This window comes from Puma concolor, chromosome E1 (genome assembly GCF_028749965.1).
Source record: "Puma concolor isolate L17-30 chromosome E1, mPumCon1.1.hap2, whole genome shotgun sequence".
Classification (NCBI taxonomy): Eukaryota; Metazoa; Chordata; class Mammalia; order Carnivora; family Felidae; genus Puma; species Puma concolor.
The window spans coordinates 57,503,510-57,525,238 of record NC_141680.1 but is presented as its reverse complement, the minus strand read 5'-3'; the positions used below and the strand labels follow the sequence as shown (position 1 = coordinate 57,525,238).

At 54.7% G+C, this 21,729-nt stretch overlaps 2 protein-coding genes and 1 long non-coding RNA gene across 12 annotated transcripts in view; 1 reads left to right on the top strand and 2 right to left on the bottom strand.

Moving 5' to 3' along the window:
• NHERF1 (NHERF family PDZ scaffold protein 1) overlaps positions 1 to 3,334 on the bottom strand; it is a 17,782-nt gene extending 14,448 nt beyond the window's left edge. Inside the window, exon 1 of the mRNA XM_025927760.2 lies at positions 2,629 to 3,334. Within this exon, the coding sequence (XP_025783545.1) occupies positions 2,629 to 3,090 (462 nt within the window). The 5' untranslated portion in view covers positions 3,091 to 3,334. The remainder of the gene's footprint in view (positions 1 to 2,628) is intronic.
• On the top strand, positions 1,254 to 21,729 carry LOC147574526 (uncharacterized). Of its 6 annotated transcripts, XR_015244289.1 has the most exons (5): positions 11,861 to 11,966; positions 12,052 to 12,872; positions 14,556 to 14,784; positions 16,013 to 16,094; positions 18,577 to 21,729. It is a non-coding gene; the product is annotated as an uncharacterized LOC147574526 (long non-coding RNA). The 6 variants fall into 6 exon arrangements; XR_015244288.1 differs by lacking the exon at positions 16,013 to 16,094; XR_015244290.1 differs by lacking the exons at positions 11,861 to 11,966; positions 12,052 to 12,872; positions 16,013 to 16,094 and adding an exon at positions 1,254 to 1,708.
• Positions 4,350 to 21,729, bottom strand: part of RAB37 (RAB37, member RAS oncogene family) — a 54,760-nt gene continuing 37,380 nt past the window's right edge. Inside the window, exons 1-9 of one of the 5 annotated variants that reach the window (XM_086687968.1) lie at positions 13,009 to 13,234; positions 9,844 to 9,954; positions 8,757 to 8,798; positions 8,187 to 8,253; positions 8,055 to 8,107; positions 7,030 to 7,095; positions 6,354 to 6,410; positions 6,200 to 6,276; positions 4,350 to 6,006 (exon numbers count right to left, since the gene is read on the bottom strand). In XM_086687968.1, the coding sequence (XP_086544094.1) occupies positions 5,901 to 6,006; positions 6,200 to 6,276; positions 6,354 to 6,410; positions 7,030 to 7,095; positions 8,055 to 8,107; positions 8,187 to 8,253; positions 8,757 to 8,798; positions 9,844 to 9,951 (576 nt within the window). In that variant the 5' untranslated portion in view covers positions 9,952 to 9,954; positions 13,009 to 13,234 and the 3' untranslated portion in view covers positions 4,350 to 5,900. Of the gene's footprint in view, positions 6,007 to 6,199; positions 6,277 to 6,353; positions 6,411 to 7,029; positions 7,096 to 8,054; positions 8,108 to 8,186; positions 8,254 to 8,756; positions 8,799 to 9,843; positions 9,955 to 12,763; positions 12,856 to 13,008; positions 13,235 to 16,207; positions 16,319 to 21,729 lie in introns of those variants that run through there. The other 4 variants (XM_086687967.1, XM_086687965.1, XM_086687966.1 and 1 more) reach the window with 4 other exon arrangements.

Below are 21,729 nucleotides of genomic sequence, written 5' to 3'. Positions count from 1 at the left end.
GTACAGCTGAGCTGGCTCAGGCCAGGCCAGGCACCACTGTGACTGTGGGAGCTGTGGGCAGGGGCGTTGCTGCGCCTCTCTCCGAGGGGGTGGGGAGAGTCACCGACAAAGCAGGTGGGCAGAGCTCCAAGTCCCCTCCACCTGCTCCTACAACAGCACTACAGGCACCCCCACGCCCTCTGCCCTGTATGATTCTTGACCCAGTCTGGTCTTTCCAGTGAGATGTCACCTGCCACCCACTCTTCGTGCAGCACTGTCCCACATAACACCTTTTTCACTTGTGAGAGCCAATGAAGATACCCTAATAGCCCCCACTTTGCAAACATATTCAGGCTAAAACTAACTTAGTAAAACTCAAATTCTTTATAGGAGATGCCTTTTAGGGAAAAAAATAACTCATGTTTATTAACTTTTTTTTTTTTCTTTTTTGCAATGACAAGGGTGGGTCACCTGCATGGCCACCATACCAGAGTTCATGGGAATTTCCTACCAGAGACACTGGCTATGCAGGAAGATGAAAGGGTCCTCGCACAAATGCCTGGGCAGAAAGAAAGGTGCTCAATTCAGCATCCACTTGGGGCTTGAGTGCTTCCCATTATTTGTAAAATTCTAGAGAAGGCGGGTGTCACTGTGTTACAACGCACCCCACTTTACAGATGGGAGAACCAAGGCTCAGATAAGTTATGTGACTTGACTGTTGACCTGAAACCCCAAGAGGCCTGGTGATGGTGTCCCCAGGACTGGCTGGAGGGGATTCTACTCCCTTCTGGGCTAACAAAGCAGGAACAAATGCAGTTGTCACATGACCATCGGGGGGATCGGATTCTGTGGTCACCTAGAAAGCAGGAAGTGAAGCTCCCCTGCTTTTTCAGCAGGCATGGTGGGAGCGAATGTGCTAGGTCAAGCCTCCATGTTCCTGGCATCATCCACCTCCCCACCCAGGCCCTCCTGCACCCAGCAGCAAAAAAAAAAAAAAAAAAAGAAAGAAAAACTGAAAGGGCAATGGGAGGAGCTGAACATAACAGCATCTTGGTGGGGGATGGGGGCGGGGAGTTGGTTACTTGTGCCAGTGCCAAAGTCCAGAAAAAAGGGGGGGGGGGTGGGAGAACGGCAAATCGATGCACTCAGCACAAAGTTCAAACTGGATTTCTGCCTGGGACCAGAGGGTCAGGGGTTCCAACTCCGCGGTGTCAACCCCTGCCAGGGATGCTCCCACCCCTCCCCCACCCTTGCCAACGCCAGCTTGGCAGTGGCAGGAAGTGGGAGCCTGGCGGCCTTGGTATTCCCAGCACCCAGCTCTGGCTGGACGGGGCTCCTGGTGACCTCACTTCCACGAAACCAGCTGGTCCTCTCCGGCTCCACCTTCTACCTTAAGGCTGAACAGTGCCCTTTCTCTGTCCAGGGAAGCTTCTGCTGGCACCATGGATACTCCTGCCACAGGCTGCCACCAGGTGGAGAGCTGGTGCAAGCCAAATGGGCCCTGAGAGGCCTAGCTCCCCACAATCTGCACCCCAAGGCGTCCCCCTTCACTCCCTGGGGACAGGAGGCTCTCATCACCACTCCTGGTTTGCTACTGACCCTCCTGCAGCTGGTCCACACTGGGATCGTTTGGGGAAACACCAAACTTGGGCAAAAAGTAACCAGCCTGCTTCGTGTCCCAGGACTGGAGTGAGACAAGATGATGACAGGGCAAGACCACCTGCCCCTGGTGAGTGCTGCTGGCCTCGGGACACCGGACCACTCTCCCCGCCCTCCCCCCAGCCCGTTCCCTTCTTCCAAAGTCCTCCCCTCCCATTCCCAGATACAAGCTGGCGCTTACTCCTCACATTCCTGAGACTCATAAATCCTCCTGGGTGGCAGAGCCACCACCACCTCCGAGACGCCTCTGCACCTCCTCCCCGCACCCCACCCCCACACTTCGCCCTGAGATGGCGGGGCTTCGTCTCCTCTTAAAAGTCACACTGTACTTCAGGAGGATGAAGTCCAGCCAGGCTGAGGTTAATGATACACACACCAGCCGGCGGGGCGGAAGGGGGGGGGGGGGTGGTCATGGGGGGGAGGTGCGGGGAGAAGCCTGTGGGCGACCCCTCCCCTCCTTGTGCTGGGGCTCGGCACAGTAAAGGGGCGGTTATTCCTCTTGCTTTTTGAAATCGGGGAGGCGGTCGCTTCACCCCAGCTTCAGCTACCACCCACAGGGGCCGTGGAGGAAGCTGGCACCTCTGGTGCGGCTGGGAGTCGGGTGGCCGACGTGGGGCGGGATTGGGGGATTCCGAAGAACGGGAACAGATACCGCCAACAGAACCAAGGAAGGGGGACTGGGCTCCCCTGAGCCACCCTCCTTCACCCCCACTCCCAAAGGCCAAGGGACAAGAAGTGCAGGTGGCAAGGCGCTCAGGATCCCAGCCCAGTCTGGGGAGGGAGGGGCGTGGGGGTGGCGGGACGCAGCCCCAATTCAGCAACTGCCAGTTTGACCTGTCGGCGGGAGGGCGGAAGCAGCCTCCCGTTCGAGGATCTAGTTTCAGAAAGACAAGGCAGGCGCGGGGATGGGCGTCCGAGGGGCGCCTGGGTCTCTCCCGATCCCCACTCCCACCCCTTTCCAGTCGCGGCTGGGTCCCGGCCCACACTTACCCGCTCCGGACAGCTCTTCTCCACCTCGCGCGGTTCTGGCGCGGCAGCCTGCGGCTCATTTTCGCTACCAGCCCCCTGCGCCTCGGTGGCGGCCGGCGGCTCGGCCTGCCCGGGCCCGTCTTGGGCTCGCAGCAGCTCCTCCCGGACCTGGACACCCAGCTTCTGCAGTCGCTCGTCCGTCTCGGGGTCGACCACCAGCAGGCGCACTGCGTTGAGCGCGGCGCGGATGCGGCTCACCACCTGCTGGTGGGTCTCTTTCTCTACGTTCTCGCCGTTCACTTCCACCAGCCGGTCTCCGGCCAGCAGCCCCGACTTCTCGGCTGGCGAACCGGGCTCCACCAGCCGGATGAACTGGCCCACCTTGCCCTTCTCCCCGTGCAGGTGGAAGCCGTAGCCGTTCGGACCCTTCTCCAGGCAGCAGAGCCGGGGTAGGGGCGCCCCGGCCGCCGCGTCCGCGCTCATCTCGCCCGGCTCAGTGGTGCGACGTGGGGTCCTGTTGGGGGCTGGGGGCGGGACGGTCCAGCCCTTCTCTCCTCCCTGTGGACCGGCAGGCAGGAGGGAGCGCAGGAGGGAATCCCCGCGTCTTCAGACTGGCTGAACAAGCAGGTGTGCGGCGAGCTGTGGCCCCGAACTGCTAAAAGTTGGAGCAGGAGCGCGTGGACCAATCCCCACCCCGCGCGGCGTCTGAGCGATGCAGAATCTGCTCCAGCCCCTTATTCCGGGGGCGGGGTCGCGCCGAGGGTGTGGACACCAAGGCCCAATCAGAAGCCACGAACAGGGGCGCTCGGGCCGGGTGAACAACTCTGACCAATGGGAACGCTCAGGGGCGGGGCCCAGTGCTCTGCGCGGCGCCCCGCGGCGCAAGAAGAAAGAAGGCTCAGGAAGTGGAAGTGTTTGTTACCAAGTGGCCGGAGTTGAGGCGGGGGGCGGGGCGAGTTCCTGGTACTGGGCGGAGGGACCCCTAGGCTCAGTTCTGGTTTTCCTACATTTGGCGGGGATTGTGGAGAGCCAACCTTTGGGTAAAGGGCTCTAACGTTTTAACAGCCTTTAGCTAAAACCTTGTGTGCACTCCAATGAGGGGTGGGAGCGACTGTTGCCGGGGAAACCGCTCCAGCTCCGGGGCTGCAGGGTCGCAAAAGTCTTATGAACAAGACGAGATGCACCTCTGACCCAACAAAGTTGTTTGAATAACGACATTTTCCCGTTCGTGGAGTCACTTTGCGTTGTCCAAGGACACGCTTACAGGGGTGCGGGCTCTCATCCTCGCTGGGACTGTGTGAGGGCTCAGCAGGGAGCCCAGGCTTCCCCGGGGCTGCCTACTGAGGACAGGCCACCTAGGACAAGGGTGTGAACACTGGCGTCAGCGTGTGGCTAGGGAAGTGGGGGAAGAGAGGCAGAACAGAGTCTGGTAACCAATCTCTGAGTACAGCGAGCAGAGGATAAACAGCCCTGGCTTTTTCCAATAGAAAACAAAAAACAAAAAACAAAAAACAAAAAAACAAAAAAAACCCGAACGGGACCATCAGATAAACCTTTCAGCTCCTGGCCCCCGGGGAGAGGCTGGGGTGCTGGTTGGTTAAGGGTGAGGTTAGCAGTTGGGGGCATTGAAGGATGAGGATCAAATGATTTGGGCAGTGACAGTTCCCCCAACATGCATCATTTCAACATGATCTCCCCTGTCCCCTCTCCGTGTGCACCTCAAAGAAGCAGCGGACAGGGTGTACTTTCCAAATTCTGCAATTTAATTCTGAAAACACAAATGCGGCCCATGTGATTCGGTCTCCTGTGACCTGCCTTGGGCCCCAGAAGAGCCCAGCAAGGTCAGGCTCCTCCCTGCTTCGCCTGGGAGAAGCCTAGGAGAGTTTCCTTATCAGGCCCAAGTTGGAGCTGCTGACTCTGCTCAGAGAGCAAGATTTCTGCCTTGAAAGCAAATGCAATAGCCTCAGAAATGTGAAGTGTGTACTTCTTCCTCTATCCTCTCCCTTGCCCTTGGCCTGGAGAGCTAGAGTAAAGGTGCCTCCAGGTCATGACCCACATATCTCCTGTCCACCTCCGTTTGCTGTAGTCAGGGACCTGGGAGACCAGTGACTTTGGCCCTACATAAACTCTGCTGACTCTCACCTCACCCCAGTCTTACTCAAATGACCTTGTTTTGCACACTGTGTTGGTTTACCCAGTAATGGGTGACTTCTCACTCCCTAACTTGGCTCAGTGGGAGGAGAGATGGAGAGTTTTGGCCTTGGTGTCTGTCTGGAAGCAAAAAGGCATGAGTGGTCAAGGAGGAGACAGCGCTTGGGTTTGGGGGCATATGTGTGGTGAGGTGAGGTTTGCTCAGTTCTGCCTCCCATCTGCTCCAGAAGTCAGAGGTTTCTCCTTAACTGACTCTTAATCCAGTAGAAGCACTGTGGCTGCTAGAAGTAGGCTGTGGGGGTGCATACCTGCCAAAGGTTTGAGATAGGAGAAAAACCTCTCCCTGGCTGTGACCTCAGGTGTCTAGGGGCACAAGCAAAAAGGTAGAGAAGACCAGGGGTTCCGGGAGGTGGGGTTCCCCTGGGACCCAAGGTCCAGAGAACAGGAACCAGATGTTTTCGGCTTGTGAGCTGGAGGAAAAGGGGCACATGTCCCAGAGGGGGGCTAGGAAAGCCAGAGGCAGCCAAACAGATAGACTTAGTCTGGGTCACTCCTCCCCCCTGCACCCACAGAGCTCCGTCACTGCCCGATCTCCACATCTCTTATATTCCCTAGCCTTGGTCTAGCTCCCGGCACCAGGGACCGTCTTACTGGGGAAGACTGTTCCCTGGGAGCTGGAGGAAATGAAAGTTGGGGGTCTGCTTAGCCTCTCCAGTTGAGGTGAAGGTGGCCACGGGGTCACATCTGGCCCTCACGCTGCAGAAGTGCGTCACTGCCCTCTGGTGCTGAACTGAAGCAACACCACCCTTGTCAAGGTTCAGAGGGAGCCTCAGCCCCCCAAGTCCAAGTAGCAGAAGGCAAAAGGTCCACCAGCTCCCTGCCTTGTTTTTCTGGTGCCCCGCCTCCCCCCTCCCTCCCTTTTTGTATTACATTATGTGTCATTAGGATGAGATAAATATTTTACCCTCCCCCAGGATGCAGGGAAACTATGCAACTAGGGTCGGGGTGGGAGTACAGCTCCCGCTTGGGAAGGGGCTGTCCACTGGGTCCCCCAACTCCCAGCCTCGCAGAATAAACCAGATCTGGGGGGAGAAGGCTGCATCCGCGGGGGCCTCTGGAGCCCCCTTGCAGCCCCTTGGTATTCACAAGACGGAGCAGCAGCTGGGCCGTTTCTTCTGGGACTCCACAAAGTCTCGGATCTGGAAGCTGGGCCCATCGGGCTGCCACAGGGCTCTGTATTTCAGCTCCCTTGAAGAGGAAGAAGCAGTGGGCTGGGCAGGGAGTGAACAGCTGCACCCTCCCCACTCCCACAGCTCGGGGCTACTGGACGCAGCATGCACAATGTGGTTGGGCCAGGGGCTGGGCCAGGGGCCAGGCCCTACTGGATTCCCAGATGGTGCCACCCTGCCCTGCACGGTTCTCTTCCTTGCTCAGCTCTTACTTGGCAATGGCCAGAAAGGCTAACTCCACATTCATGCCCGTCTTGGCGCTGGTCTCCATGAAGGGAACGCCGTACTCCTGCCAGGAAGAGAATGTCCTCAGGGCCAGCCTCTGGCCGTCCCCACCTCTCACCCTGCCCACGGGGAGTCACTTACCCTGGCCAGTGTCTCTCCGTCCTCCGAACGGATCACCCGTTCACTGCTCACATCTGCCTGTCAAGCCCAGGTGGGTCACTCTGGGGAAGAAAACCTCCACCCCCAGCTGCCCCTTCTCAGGCCTTGGCTGGCCCTTCTTTTGCCTGAGGAGCAGCCACTGCCTGCCCTCTGCTGGTGGCCTATGGGACTGCGGGTGGTAGGCTTGGCCCCCCCCCCCCCCCCCCCCCCCCCCCCCCCCCGTCCTCCAGGGTTTCTGCCTTGTTCAGGCAGTTACCCAGCTCCCAGCCAGGGGATCTCACTGCCACTTGGTGAGATGGGAAACTGTCCTTCGCAGGGGTGTGGTGACCAGCCTCAGAGAGATGACAGTAGTTGGGGCTAACCTTTGCTACTTTTAGCGCCTCGGCTGTGACCCTACAACTGTGATCTAATCGAGGCTGAACAGCTGGGTGTCCCTGGATCTCTCAGACCGCAGCTTGGACTTTCCCTGGAGGGGAGAAGCTTTAAGAGGGCAGATGAGATGGGCTGAAGCTGCCACATAAGTCTGACCCTTGCCGTGGAGTCTGGAAAGAAACCTGTGCTGGAAGGATGTCCAGCTAACCCTCTGGGGCAACTGTGGGGCTGGGTGGAGCCAGTGGTGTGGCAGTGGGGCAGGAGGTGTGGGGATGGGCGCGCTCACCTTGTTGCCAAGCAGCATGATCACCACATCCCTCTGGGCATACTCGTGAATCTCAGTGAGCCAGGCCTGTGGGAGACGACGAGCCGAGCCAGGCCAGGCCTGAGACCCAGCCCTTCCCCCCTCCCTCTCCCCTGCCCTTCTTCCGTCCTGTTGGTTTTCCTGGGCTACTCACTGCCCTCCCTGAATTCTCTCATTTGCATCTTTGTACTGGCCTCTCCAGTCTTGATCAGTTTTTCCCAGCCAACCCCAAATGCCGAAACTCCCTGTTCTAGAGAAGCCGGAGGTGGCAGAGCTTTCTCTCCTAAATCAGCTGGGAGTCATCAGCGATTTCCTGGCTGCCCTGCTGAGGATTCTAAGGCCACTTCAGGGCTCAGTGATCAAAAATACTGTGATTGATTAGTGATGTCTACCAGGAGCATGAAGTCAGAGGTGGCAACGCGTGCCACAGATCTCCATCCTCTTCATAAGCTGTTTTATATCTGTATGTTTTGGTTTCTCCTCCCCCCCCCCCAAACCCCACCCCTATTTGCTTGGCAACCCCTGAGGTCAGGCAGCTGTGAAACCTTTATGGTGCTGTGCACACAGTGGGTGTTTGTACTTGTTGAATTTTTATCCCTACTCTCTTTTAATGGTTTGGCGGGGACAGAACTGCTCACTGCCTGAATCACTGTCTTGCAAGCTGGGCTGGATGTATGGGTAGAGACTTTCCTGCCTGGGTTCTCCCCTTGGCCTCTGTGGGTAATTGTCCAGGGTGGAGCTGGGTACTTTCTGAACACTCTGTCATGAAATGCGCTCATGAATCACGGGCAGGGCCAAGCAGGTGGCACAGGCACCCAACAGCCTGCCTGGCCTTTATGCCCACATGCTGCCCAGGAGCAGTTTATTACTTCTGAGTCACAGCTCAGGTGTTTTTCAAAAGGCAGCGGTGTTCTGGGTTCCACCCCTTCCCCATAAAGCAGGAAGCAGTCCTAGCCTGCAGAGGCCCCGCCCCTGCTGCTTCTGGGTGGCCTGTGGAGGGGACCTACCCGGATGTTGTCAAAGGAAGATTTGTTGGTGATGTCGTACAGCAGGAGCAAGGCTGCGGGAGGAAAGAGAGCTCACACAGGGGACGTGGGGCGGAAGGCTGGGCATTACGAGTGGGCTTGGGAAGGACTCACCCTGGGCATCTCGGTAGTAGGCATGGGTGACGCTGCGGAACCGCTCTTGCCCGGCGGTATCCCAGATCTAGGAAGGGACAGACAAATGGTCAGAAGGAGGCAGCCTGCGGGGACTCTGCTGGGTCGAGCGAACCCACTCTGGAGTGTAAGAGATGTGTGGGGAGGTGGGCTGTTTCCTCCTGTAGGTGCTCAGGGCCTTCTGAACATCTGATGGTGCCCCGGAGGGGGGCATTAAGTTCTCAAGCTTGGTCAGGCTATAGCCCCTTCCCTAGCCCAGGGGTTGGGGGTGTCCTGTCTCCTAGAGCATATGAGGCCTGGGAAACTGGCGGGGGGCGGGGGGGGGAGCTGGAGCAAGCCGAGGCTTGTCTGAAGGCATGTGGAGCTGCCTTTGATAGAGGGTGCTGGGAACTGCTTTTTCAACAAATATCAAACAAACAAAAGCCGTTTCCCCTGGGCCCCACAGGAAATTGCCCCAGGCGGAGGGCAGGGCTGGGGGCCTTCTGTGGTTTGGGTGAGGAGCAGGGGCGGGGCTCCACCATCACCCTCCTTCCCAGGCAGCCTCCTTCTCACCTGCAGCTTCACCCTGACACCATCCACAGTCACCACTTTGTTCTGAAAGAGAAAAGGGCAGAGGGAGGGTGGATTTGGAAAGCAGGGGAGGCTGGGGTCCTAGGCATCCAACAGAGCAGCAGACATCCTGCTGGTGGCTCCCCAGGGCTAAAGGGGGGTGCGGTGAGCCCGGGAGGCATCTCCAGCCAGATCACCCCTTCAGGGCAGCAGAACCCTGTCTCCAAATATCCCCATGACACAGTTCTCCCTTCTGGGGACTTGTCTGCTAACATGCCAGGGCCGGAGCCCAAGAACCTGCCTGACTCTCCCTAGACCTCAGCAGGCAGCACAGGACTGGGGGAGCCCCCGCCTCTTTCCCACTTCCACTCGTCTCTCCTGGAGCTCCGCCCCATCCTGCCAAGGCGAGCCCTTAGAGATAAGAACCCCCCCCCCCCCCCCCCAGCATCCTGGGCACTACAGAGGCTGGATCAGCAGAATCTGCTTTCCCCTAGCTGCTCACCAGTTCTCCAGAGGGAAGCTTCAGTTCTCCTCCCATTGGGAGGGAGGCACCCAGCCTCTGCACAGCCTCCTTCCTCCCACCCTCCAGCCTGGGTTAGACCTTACTCTCCCAGAACCTTTGTGCTATGTCCCTGCTGCAGATCTGTAAACATGGGTTCCTCAAGACGAGAGGGAGGGAGCCTGGTGAGCTGCTCTCTCCCCACAGGGCCAGCCTGGCTCTTCAACCTAATGTAGTGCTGTGCTTCTGGGAACTCCAGAAAGACAGGGAGACCTCTGAGGCCTTGCCAGAAGGGCCCAGCTCAAGGGGCAAACAGCAAGGGGACCGAAGGCCAGGAAACTCAGCTCACACCCTGGGATGTGTCTGCCCTGTTCTGGGGCAGAATTGTAAGACTTATCCTATAGGTGGGCAAGGAGCCCACCATGCCCAGACTCCTTGAACCTGGCCACCTCTGTGGTCCCTGGTGCCCTCTGGACAGTGAGCCACAGCAGCTCTGAGGAGCCAGGGCAGGCAAGGAGAGGACAGCACCCTGGGCCTGAGCTGTGGTCCCCCTGGCTTGCTGCTGGCAGGAGGAGCCTACAGCCACCTCACCCTGAAGTCTATGCCGACGGTGGCTATGAAGGTCCCGGACAGGAAGGCCCCGTCTTTGAATTGGATCAGGAAACAGGTTTTGCCAACGCCTGAGTCTCCCAGAAGCATCACCTAGGAGATGGGGGCAGAGGCAGTTAATGGGGAGTTGGGTCAAATTTCTGGGCATCCAGGGAGAGAGGCCCTAGAAAGAGGGGCAGAGGGCCAGGGACGGATGCTGTCAGCACTGAGGGGCACCTGCTTCTGGAAAGCCCGCTGCTGCCTTCACCCTGCCTCTCCTTGGCTCAGCTCATTTCTCAGGCCCTCCCTCTGACTCTCTTGTCCTCACCTAATTTCCTGGAAGCCCGTGTTGAGACCTCAGCACTAACAGGTGAGCAACTGTGCTTGGTGGCCCCAAAGAACCACCACTTACATGGTCCAGACTCTGGCCCCATTCTCCTCTTGCCACACCAAGCTGGGATTCCCTCTCTGTCAGTGTGGATTCTGCATGTGTGCGCCTGGGTGGATGGGGCTATACTGCCCAGAAGGGAAGTGTTAATACCTTGGACAGGGATTCCCACCCACGGAAGGGGATCAGATCTGATGGGGGAGGGCACTGTCATTTGCAAGGGCATATTCTAAAATTACGACTGCTGTTTGTTTTTTTTTTTTTTAGTCACAACATTTACCTGGAATTTTCTAATGACATTTAATGTTTACAAAAGGGTTGCATGAACTAGGGAGGGTTGAAATTGATACTGAAATGGGGAGACAATGAATCTGAAGTTCCTTCTGCAGAAACCTCTCCAGTGGGACAAATGGCGGCAAACTGGCATCCCCGGGTCCCTGTAGGGGAGGGAGTGTGGGGGTGTGTGTGTCTCTCCCCTTTATTCTTGGCCAGTCACTGCTCGTCTATCTTCTTTTGAGGACAAGTGGGGGCAGGGGAAGGGAGCCCTCTGTCCAGTCATTCCTCAATCTTGGAGACCAGAGGTCTGGACTAATGTTGGAACTTTCCCAATTGGCTGCTTACATACTTAAAGGATTGAGCATAGACTAGGCTTGAGTTACTTTTGAGGCTCTGACCTTGACAACGGAGCCCAGAGGCTTTTCTGGCTGTGGGCTCGATGTACTGGGATTAGCTAGCTTTGGTGGAAAGGTAAAGGGTCTGAGCAAAAGGGATACAGAGGCTGGGGTCCTGGCTTCTAAATGGCCTACTGAGGGACGTTAGGAAGATTTCTTAACCCTTCTGTGGCATGGTTTCCACGGTGACTAGAAGGGAGAAAGGGTGATTTCATTGAGGCCTCTTTAGAGTTGATTAACGCCTAGGACCACTAAACTGCCTAAGACTTGGGAAAGAGCGGCCCAGGGCTGGGTAGGGCCTGCCTGTGGCCCCCATTCCCTCTAATTGGGTCCAAGGAGCTCCAGCCAGGCTCTTCCCAGGCTGGCCTGCACTCAGTCTCCTGGGGCAAGCCTGGGGGAAGCAGGCTGCTGGAGGCCAGGGGTCAACTCTCCACAGATGCTGCTTGGCCCAGGGAGGGGGGGGGGCGGAGGGGGGTTGGTGGAGAGCTGGGGGCTGGGGAGCCCTTGGAGCCTGCGCTGCTCCCTGGCTCTGCATCCTAGCCCTTGAGCCGGGAGGAGGGAGGGTGACTCCAGTATACTTTACAGATCACGACCGCCTTAAACGAAAGATGCCCACCACCACCCACCCAGCCAGGCAATTCTACCAAACACAAACGGCTGCCCAGCCTTGCCACCTCCTCGGCAAATGGCCCAGCTGGACTGTCAGGCCAGGAGGTCAGGTGGTCCCCACCAGCCTAGGGGCTGGCCCTTAGCAGCTCCCCCTCCCCTGAAGGCACAGGGGCCCATTTCCTGCCACCAGCCCACACAGGACGCCTATCTTAACGGCTCTGGGTGAGTAAGTGACTTACAGACTGGCTTCCCCTGAAACAAGGGGGGGGGGGTGGAGGCCTCAGTTCCTGGTGAGAGTGAGCCTGGGGTGGGGGTGGGGGAGGAAACCGAGGCACAGAAAGAGGCAGGTCTCTTTCAAGGCCACGCAGCATGAGGCAGGGCAGCCCTCGCTCATCCCCAAACTTGCAGAGGAAGATTGGAAGCCCTGGGCTCCCTCAGCGCCTCTTTCAGAGTTCTGGGTACCCGCCTCCGCCATGCGCCCCAGGGTGGGGTGGGTGGGGTGGGGAGGTGTCTGTCCTCCACCTTCACCTGCTTCTGTAACAGGGCAGCCCTCTAGAGGAAACCGGCCTCAGAGAGCTGACTTCAGCTCCTCCATGGGGGACTTGTGATGAACCAACAAAATCTTTCTCAGGTTCTAAAAATTCCCAGGTGGGCCTGCATTTTGGTTAGCAACATCCTCCTGGAGGAAGGCGGGAGGAAATGGCTGCAGCAGTGGAAAGGGAAGGGGTACGTCTTGGGGGCAGCTGGGGACCTAAAGAACTTCAGGCCTAAGGCCTTGAAACTGGATGTTAAGTCTCAGGGGAGAGCTTAGCTGGGAAAAGGGCGTTAACGACAACTGCTCCGCCGCCAGGGGGCGTCCTCTCTGCGTCTCCAGGCATCCCTATTTCCCACCATTCGGGATGCCTGTGCCCAGGAGGGTTGAGCGCTTAACCTTTACGCAGAGGCATGGGGTTCCCGGGAGATCATATCGCCCGGGGTGTGCAGAAGGAAATTGGGTTGGGGTCCGCTGTGTGGGCAGTCAATCGCTCCTTCCGACCTTCCTCTTCCCACCCTCGCTGAGCCAGCCCAGACGTCGGCAGTCTCCACCCTTCCTCCCTGCTCCGGGAGACCCGGCTCCCTGGGGGAAGGGCTGAAGGCAACGCAGACGCAGCCAGCCAAGAGGCTTGGGCCAGGGTCTCAGGGCAAAGGGCGTGGGAAGGGCTGGCCCTCAGAGCCGGTTGGGGAGTCCCCAGTACTGGGCACAGTGCCCACCCACCTTGCCCGTGACATCGTAGCTCGGACTGCAGGGCGGGGAGTGCTCGGGCGCCTCTCCATCCCGGGTGGCAGCGGCGCCAGACATGCCCGTCACGTCCCCTGGACGAGAGGTGAGCTAGGACTGGTGGCGGGCGGGGGACAGTGCTGGGACCTCCCCGCCTTAGGCTCCACCCAATCCTTCCCCCCTCCACCGCCCCAGCCCGGACCCCACAGTCTCCTTCCTATGTCTCGCCACCCCGAAGATACCTGCCTGGTGCAGGCTGTCTCGCGAGGGCGGCAACAACCACAGGTCAGCGCCAGAGGGGCAGGCGTGCCCCGAGCAAATTGGGCCGGCTTCGTGCTCCGAAGACGTGGAACGAATCCAGCCCGAGGACCGGTCCCCAAAGGTCGCAGGCTGCCCGGGCTAGGTTCCCACAGGGAGCCGTCTCCGGAAACCTAGCCTGTAGCGCTAGGTCTGGCAGCGCTGCGACCCGGGGTTCCGCGCCCGGGTTCCCGCTGCCGCTGCACAGCGCGGCCTGCAGGGGGCGCCCGAGCCCCGGCCAGCTGGCGGCCGACGGGCGTCCCCTGGTCGCGGTTGGGGTGGGGGTGAGGTTGTGGGCTGGGAAGGCCCCGGGGCAGCGAGGCACGATTTTTGAGAGGAGGCGTGCATTCTGAGCACAGCGCTCAGGCAGTTTTGCTTTTGCTAATGCACCCCAGCCCGAGCTCCTCTGAATGTAATTTTATATACCCACCAGAATTCACCTTGCAGCACATTTACAACTGTGGCTTTTCGCGGCCCCTGGTGGGTGCTAGGGTTTTGACCCTTTAGCACAGATCACCTCTCATTTCTCCCTGACCTGTTGGGCTGTGCCCCGAATGTTCCAGCATGGGAAAGCCTCCCCCGACCCCAAACCTCCCAATCTCGGCGCCCCTGAAGGCAGGGCTGGCCCTATTCACCTGTGCTCCTCAGCCCCTGTCCCTGAGCAGGCCTTAAATATTTAGTAGTAAATGAATTCATGGAGTCGTGGATCATTTTGAGCAGTCTCAAGGACAACCCAGGAATCCTGCAGTTCCTGGTGGCAGACAGTGGGAGTGTGGCCTGGGCGGCCCTGCCCTGTGCTTCAGGGGCTAACCATTTAATTACTCCTGTGCCAACATTCTGCACAAGCACCCACAGCTTACCATGGAACTGGGTGGCTGCATTACAGCGGGACTGACCGAAGGCTGTGTCGGGGGAGAAGGGCATCAGTACCTCTTGACTTAGGTGCTGGGGGTAAAGCGCAAGGGGCAGATGTGGCTTATGGGTGACTATAGGCCTGGTGGGGACTGTGTGTACACATTCCTCTAGCCCTGTGAGTCTTGGCATTGGCCAGAGCTATTTTCTGGAGCTGGGCTTGCCATAACCTCTTGTGTACATAGGGTGGGGCTCAGAGAGCCACCTACGGGATCAGAACTCTGCAGGTGTGCATTTATTGCCTGCTATTCAGAGGCAACAGTCTCTTGCTGCAAATACAACCCCAGTCCATTCAGTGTCTCAGGCTCTAAGCTCCTGAGGGCTCACGAGAACCCTGCAGGGGCAAACGTTTTCAGAGCCAGAGGGTAATGGCCGAGGAGAAATGAGAGAAAGGAAGTGAGTGACATGGCCCTTGCTCACCTTCCACTGCAAACCAAAAGACTCTATTGAGATCCCAGCCCCTAGTCCCTCAGAATGTGACCTTATTTGGAAAGGGGGTTGTTGCAAGTATGATTAGTTAAGGTGAAGTCATACAGGAATAGGGTAAGCCCTTAATCCAATATGACTGATGTCCTTATAGGAATAGGAGCGGACATGCAGGGAGAAGCCGGCCATGTGAACACAGACGCAGAGATCCGAGTGGTGTATTTACAAGCCAACAAATGGCAAGCATCGCCAGGAGCCACCAGAAGCTGGAGGAAGCAAAGAAGGAGACCCCCGCCTCCCGCCCCCCAGAGCCTTCAGAGGGCTTCTAACTTCCAGCTGTGGTTTGTGTTGTTGGCTCAACCAAGATCCTCCTTTGTCCTGTGGTAGGTTTGGGAGAGCCAGATCTGTCCTGTCTCCTCCTGCTTTGGGCTCTCAGTGTGATTACACACCTTCTTCCTTCTGATGGGCCAGTCGTCTTGCTTTTCTTACCAGGCTAGTGGCAAAATTTGGAGGTCCCACCCCTCTGCATCTGTGGGGTGTTAGTCACAGTCTTTAGGTCCGCATCCACACCAACATTCATCCCACTGTGCACCCTCTGAGTCTGACAGGCAGATGGGCACGGAGTGGGGGAGAAGGCTGGGGGCTGTGAGGGCTCCCCCTGACCTTGTGTGCGGAGGGGCAGACTGGGCATGGGCCTGAGGTGGGGGATGCCTGGCGTGGCAGCCTGGTCCAAGGCTTCAGGAATTGTCTGGGAAGCCTTGCTCTCCTGGGACTCAGCCCTGCCCTTCCCAGCACTCTGGAGCCTGCTTATGGGAGAAACCTGCACTCTCTGGCCAGGCTCTCATTTCTTTTTTACTCTGAATCCCAGCCACCATGAGTCCTCGCCTTCCTTGCTGTGACCCAACCAGAAAGCCTAGTTTCTGGGGTTCTCCTTCTCTCTTCCCGCCAGTGTGACCATCCCAGTCCCGAGTGTGGTCCTACAGGCCCTGTGCCCTGCTCTATCCTGATCCCGAGGAGATCCAGGAAGAGACAGAGTGCTAAAAACAGAACTTTGACCCTTGGCCTGCCAGCTCCCTAGTACCCATGTGACAGTGTTAAATTTGGACTGTGCTTAAAATTGTAAGCTGTCCCTTTGCCTCTCCATATTCTTATTGCCCTAGAAAGTAGACCTGAGCAATCTATATCAAGATATCCTTTCTAGGGGTGCCTGGGTGGCTGAGTCGGTTAAGCATCTGACTCTTGATTTTAGCTCAGGTCATGATCTCACAGTTCGTGAGTCCGAGCCCCGCGTTGGCCTCCATGCTGACTGTGCGGAGCCTGCGTGGGATTCTCTCTCCCCACCCCTCTCAAAATAAATAAATAAACTTAAAAAAGGAGGCATTCTTTCTAGTTTCCAGTTGTGTTCAGCCAAAGGGGAGCCCCAGGAGATGTGGGAACAGGAGGAGAGCAGGGTAGGGGGGGAGCTGACTTGTATCCTGGGCTAGCTCCAGGAGGGTTACCGTGAGTTGCCGTGTTCCTCCACTGAGGGTCACAGGTCCTGTCGGCCAGCTCTCTCCATGAAGCCTTGTGTCCCTGAGCTCTGGCTTTGGTTCCCTCCCCTCATTTTTTTAGGCTAGGGTTGGAGTGGAGGCCCTGTGTATGCACGGCCACTGCACCATACCTCCTGGTTCCCCAACACCCTGCTTCCACCTTGGTAAGTAGTCTTCTTGTTAAACCTCCCTGAATGATCCAATGTGAGTGTCCACCTGCTTCCTGCTGGGACCCTCACAGATACACACCGGGGCCCCAGAGTCTGGGAGGGCTTACTGTGAATCCGATGCCCACGGTGGCCGAGAAGGAGCCAGGGATGAACTTGCCCTGGTCGAACTGAACCAGCAGAGATGTCTTCCCCACACCGCTGTCACCCACCAGGATGGTCTGAAAGGGAGCAAGAGAGGGGTGAGCGTCTGCAGTGTGCATGGGGCTTCTGAGATGCCGTTGTGGCTGTGGGAGCAGGCTCCTTCTAATGCACACACACACACACACACACACAGAACTCTTGATTTCCTATCAAAGTCACTGAAGAGGATGAAAGCATAGGAGAAACCTTGTCACCCCATGTTGATGAACATCTGAAGGGACCATGAGAACTTGCCTCTCAGACTTCCGACCAAGAGGGCATACTGACTGACACCCACTGTGCTCTCCGTGGTCCCCCCCAGTGTGCTTGCACTGAGGCCGTGCTTCTTACCGGCAGTACCCAGCCAAAGGCACAGTATGGTAGGGGCACTGAGGCAGGTCTGTCACTGGGAGCCACAAGATTCCCCTAACAGCCGAATTTGGCTTGAGGATTTCCTCACCATTTCACGGATCCTTCCAGAGACTTTCACACAACCTTCCTGCCCTTTCTCCTTCGCTTGGGGTCATACCTGCCTCATGATCTGTGGGCTCTCCCCACCTCTCCCAGCTTCCTACCCGATTTCTTTCATAAGTATTTCACCTAATAAAATCCCTGCACTTGTAATTCCCTTTGGCACCAGCTTCTCGGAAGAGAATGTCTGGAGACATGCCTTGGGAAGAGTTTATACTTGGTCATGGAGCAGGGCATTGGAGACACAGCATTTCAAGGGAAACAGAGTTTCAGAAAGAAGGGCCTGGCTACTTTTGTACATGAAGGAAGCAGTGGGGAGAATTAGCCTGGGAGGTCAGGTCCTATATTTGGAAGAAAATCATAAGCAACAGACAGGAAATATACATGCACCTGGAGGCCTGGGACTCAACAAGCTCTCAAAGAATGAATGAATGAATGAATGAGTGGGTAAATGCCTTAGTTTCAAAATGGATAGTAGCTACTTTCCAAAGACAACCCTTCAAGATCACTGGAAAGGCTTAAGAGATGTCAACTTTAGCTGGACTTGTAAAACCATAAAGATATAAAAACCCCAAAATGTAAAAGTGTAATGATGGACAGGTTCTCCTGGGGTTGGACCCATGGTCCCAGTCCCAACATTGTTTGGCTCTGACAGTGGCACTGAGCTAGCAGCAGGGCAAACATGGGATTGTTTGTGATGTTGACTTTGAATGTCCCCTGACTGTGGTCCCATTTCCAAACCATTTCCAAACCAAATTCGATTCAGCTTTTATTTCCTCCTGGGTTAAAGGGCTCCATTTGCTTGTGTGCAGTGGCTTTAATAATTTACATCTCAGGGGCCCTGGGTGACTCAGTCAGTTAAGCTTCAGCTTAGGGCATGATCTTGAGGCTCATGGCTTTGAGCCCCACCTCCGGCTCTATGCTGACAGTGTGGAGCCTAGTTGGGATTCTCTCTCTTTCCCTCTCTTCCTGCCCCTCCCTCACTTGCACTTTCTCTCTCTCTCAAAAACAAGTAAATGAAAACAATATAATAATTTACATCTCAAATCCAATTTCCTCAGGCTTGAAGAGGGGCTTCCTAGAAAGACTATTCCAGAATGTAAAGGTTCAGTCCGCTCATGTCCACCTTCTTCATTTATTAAAGGATATAACGTATTGACATTCTTTTCCCCTTTATTCTTTTCCTTTTCACGGGGAAGGATTCCCTTTCTTCTCTCCTCATATGAAAACATTTCCATCTTAATGGGAATTTCTCTGGTTTAGTGGGAACACGGTTCATGGTGACAAGGTTCAGCATTTCAGGTCCTGCTGAATCCTGTCTGGGGACAGGGGCAGGATGCTGCCGCCATGTTTTGGTGCAGAACTTCTGAGAATCCTATGTTCAAACCTGGCTTCTTGGTTGGGAGGAAGATATATGTGTCAAGGTAGGAAGAAGATAGGATACACTTGATTTGATCAAATTAAAAAAAAATTTTAATGTTTATTTATTTTTGAGAGAGAGAGAGAGCATGAGCTGGGGAGGAGCAGAGAGAGAGGGAGACACAAAATCTGAAGCAAGCTCCAGGCTCTGAGATGTCAGCACAAAGCCCGGGGCGGGACTTGAACCCACAAATCGCAAGATCATGACCTGAGCTGAAGTCAGATGCTTAACTGAATGAGCCACCAAGGTGCCTCTTGATTTAATCATTTTAAGCTTGCATTTAGAATAATAAAATATTGAGACATGTGGTCTATGGGTGTCCATTTGTATTCTAAACGTTATGGATGAGGCTGCCTAAATCCATTACCTTAGATACACTATGGAGTTATTCTCTTCACTCAACAGCTGCCAGGATTTTCCTGAAGTTTCTCCAGGTTGGCCCCAAATCTCACTGCTTGGAGAAGCTGAATGTCAACTTTGGATCCAGAATTTCCATTGCACCTTCCCTCCTCTGAAGCATTTGTGAAAATGTTAATTAATCGTGGTTCAAACAGAGACCTCTGTGCCAACTCTGCCACCATTCAGACAAGTGTTTCTGTTCTGTCTTAAGTCAGTTGGTTTATGTTTGTATTTGGCTCCATCCATTCCAAAAGGAATTTGAGGAATTCAAAACCCGCCTACACCAGAGGCCAGGTAATGATACCGCCTGAAGCAATCTTCCGCCCCAGAGTGACCTGGCTTGTTCCTATATCTGAGCGTTACATTTGCTTTTAGATTTCCTGGCATCCATGACAAAATGGGAAGCCAGATGGGGTATGTAGTACTTATTGCCTGAGTCTTCTCAATGAGTATTTTCTGCCGGCATGTGATGTGGAGAAGAATCTCTTATGTGGATTCTTATATGAGGGGCCTCTAGTGACAAAATGGAAGAGTTGGGATTTTGCAGAGAAGGTGAAGCTTTTCCTATAGCTTTTCTATTGACTCTTTTTTTTTTATAAAAAAATTTGTTTAATGTTTATTCATTTTTGAGACACAGAGAGAGACAGAGCATGAGCAGGGAAGGGGCAGAGAGAGAGGAAGACGCGGAATCCGAAGCAGGCTCCAGGCTCTGAGCTGTCAGCACAGAACCCGACACAGGGCTCGAACTCACGAACTGTGAGATCATGACCTGAGCCGAAGTTGGGCGCTCAACCGACTGAGCCACCCAAGTGCCCCTCTATTGACTCTTGCTAAAAGCCAGGGCCTGACATTAAATCGCACTTCAGCAGACACTTCTCAGTGGGAGCTGGGCAAATGTTGCCTAAGTGCTCTGCTTTCCTGTGACTTCCTGACTCAAGGGGAACACTTAGAAAACCTAGGTGAATGGGGTGGTTACCATGGCTCCTAACTGACTCTGAGCCACCTTCTTAATCAGACAGGGAATTCAGATGCCATAAAGAAAAAGATAGATAGATCTGACTGTACAGACATAAAAATGTCCTGGTTGACTGAAGATACCAAAATGAAATGAGAAATGATGGAGAGGAAACATTAGCAAGATGTGTGACAAAGGGTTAATACACGTAGTAGTGTAAAGAGCTCTCAAAAGGAAATCTCAGTAGGAAAGTGAACAAAGAATATGAGTACATAGATTTTGTGTGTGTGTGTGTGTGTGTGTGTGTGTAAATGTGTGTAAATGTGTCAACCTGGCCAGGCTATAGCACGTAGTTATTCAATTAAACACGAATCTCTATGTTGCTGTGAAGGTATGTTATAGATGTACAGATTATATATTACAGATATACAATCGGTTGACTTGTAAATCTTCAATAATCTGGATGGGCCTCATCCAGTTAATTGAAAGAACTTAGATCAAAACTGAGGTTTCCCCGAGGAAGAAGAAATTCTGTTCAAAATTGTAGCATCAGCTTCTCCCTGAGAATTTTCAGCCTGCCAGTCTACCCTAACAGATTTTGGACAGGCCAGCCCCCCAGAGTCACGAAAGCCAATTCCTTGAACTAAACATCTCTCAGTATATTGCATCCTGGTATGTTTCTCTGAATCAATATAACATATAATGCTCTGGTAAAAGTATGATAAGGGTCAACATTGGCTGAGAGTTGGGGAAACAAACACTCGTACTTACACCATTGGTGGGAACATACGTTGGGGTATTTGGAAGAGCAGCTGACAATATCTACTGAAGTTACAAATGCAAATTCCTTTGTCTCAGCAGTTCTATGGCTTTAGTGCACAAGTTCACCAAGATATGTGTACAAGGATGTTCATCGCAGCATTTGTAAGCTCAAATAATCCAGCAACTGGGACTGCTTAAATAAACTGTAGGGGCGCCTGGGTGGCTCAGTCAGTTGAGCGTCCGACTTCGGCTCAGGTCATGATCTCGAAGTCTGTGAGTTCGAGCCCCGCGTCGGGCTCTGTGCTGACGGCTCGGAGCCTGGAGCCTGCTTCAGATTCTGTGTCTCCCTATCTCTCTGCTCCTCCCCTGCTCACACTCTGTCTCTCTCTCAAAAATAAATAAAGATTAAAAAAAAACCGAACTGTAGAATAGCCATATAGTGCAATACTGCGAAGCTGATAAAAGAATGAGGTAGGGGTGCCTGGCTGGCTGGCTCTGTTGGTAAAGCATGGGACTCTTGATCTCAGGGTCGTTGAGTTCAAGCCCCACATTGAGTGTAGAGATTACTTAAAAAAAAAAGAAAAAAAAGAATGAGGTAGATCTCTATGTGCTGTTTGGGAAAAATGATATTATGGAGTAAAAAAAAGGAGCAGCAAGATATGCTTGTGTGCTGACTTATGTTGACTTCACCTAGATACACAATGGAATTATATGGGTGTGTATGCTTCTCTACAGGGAGGCAGCAGAGACCGACAGTGGCTACCTTTGAGGTTCTGGGGTGGTGGGGTGGGGAATGGGGGTGGGGAAAAGGCTTACTTTTCACTTTATCTCTACCTTATTTATTTAATTATCTTATTTAATGTTTATTTCTTTATTTTTGAGAGAGAGAGAGAGCATGCGCAAGCTGGGGAGGGGCAGAGAGAAAGAGGGAGACAGAGAATCCGAAGCAGGCTCCAGGCTCTGAGCCGTCAGCACAAGCCCAACGCGGGGCTTGAACTCACAGACCGTGAGATCATGACCTGAGCCGAAGTTGGACGCTCAACCGACTGAGCCACCCAGGCACCCCTAATTACCTTTTATTTATTTATTTTTTTAAATTTTTTTTTTCAACATTTTTTATTTATTTTTGGGACAGAGAGAGACAGAGCATGAACGGGGGAGGGGCAGAGAGAGGGAGACACAGAATCGGAAACAGGCTCCAGGCTCCGAGCCATCAGCCCAGAGCCCGACGCGGGGCTCGAACTCCCGGACCGCGAGATCGTGACCTGGCTGAAGTCGGACGCTTAACCGACTGCGCCACCCAGGCGCCCCCCTAATTACCTTTTAAAGAAAAGTGTTAACAGGGAGTATTTCAGAGTGGGCATTATCAGTCATGTTTTCTTTTTGTACTTTTCTGTATTAAAAATCCCTAGTAAGTGTAATAAAGTGGTTGATGAAGTAAA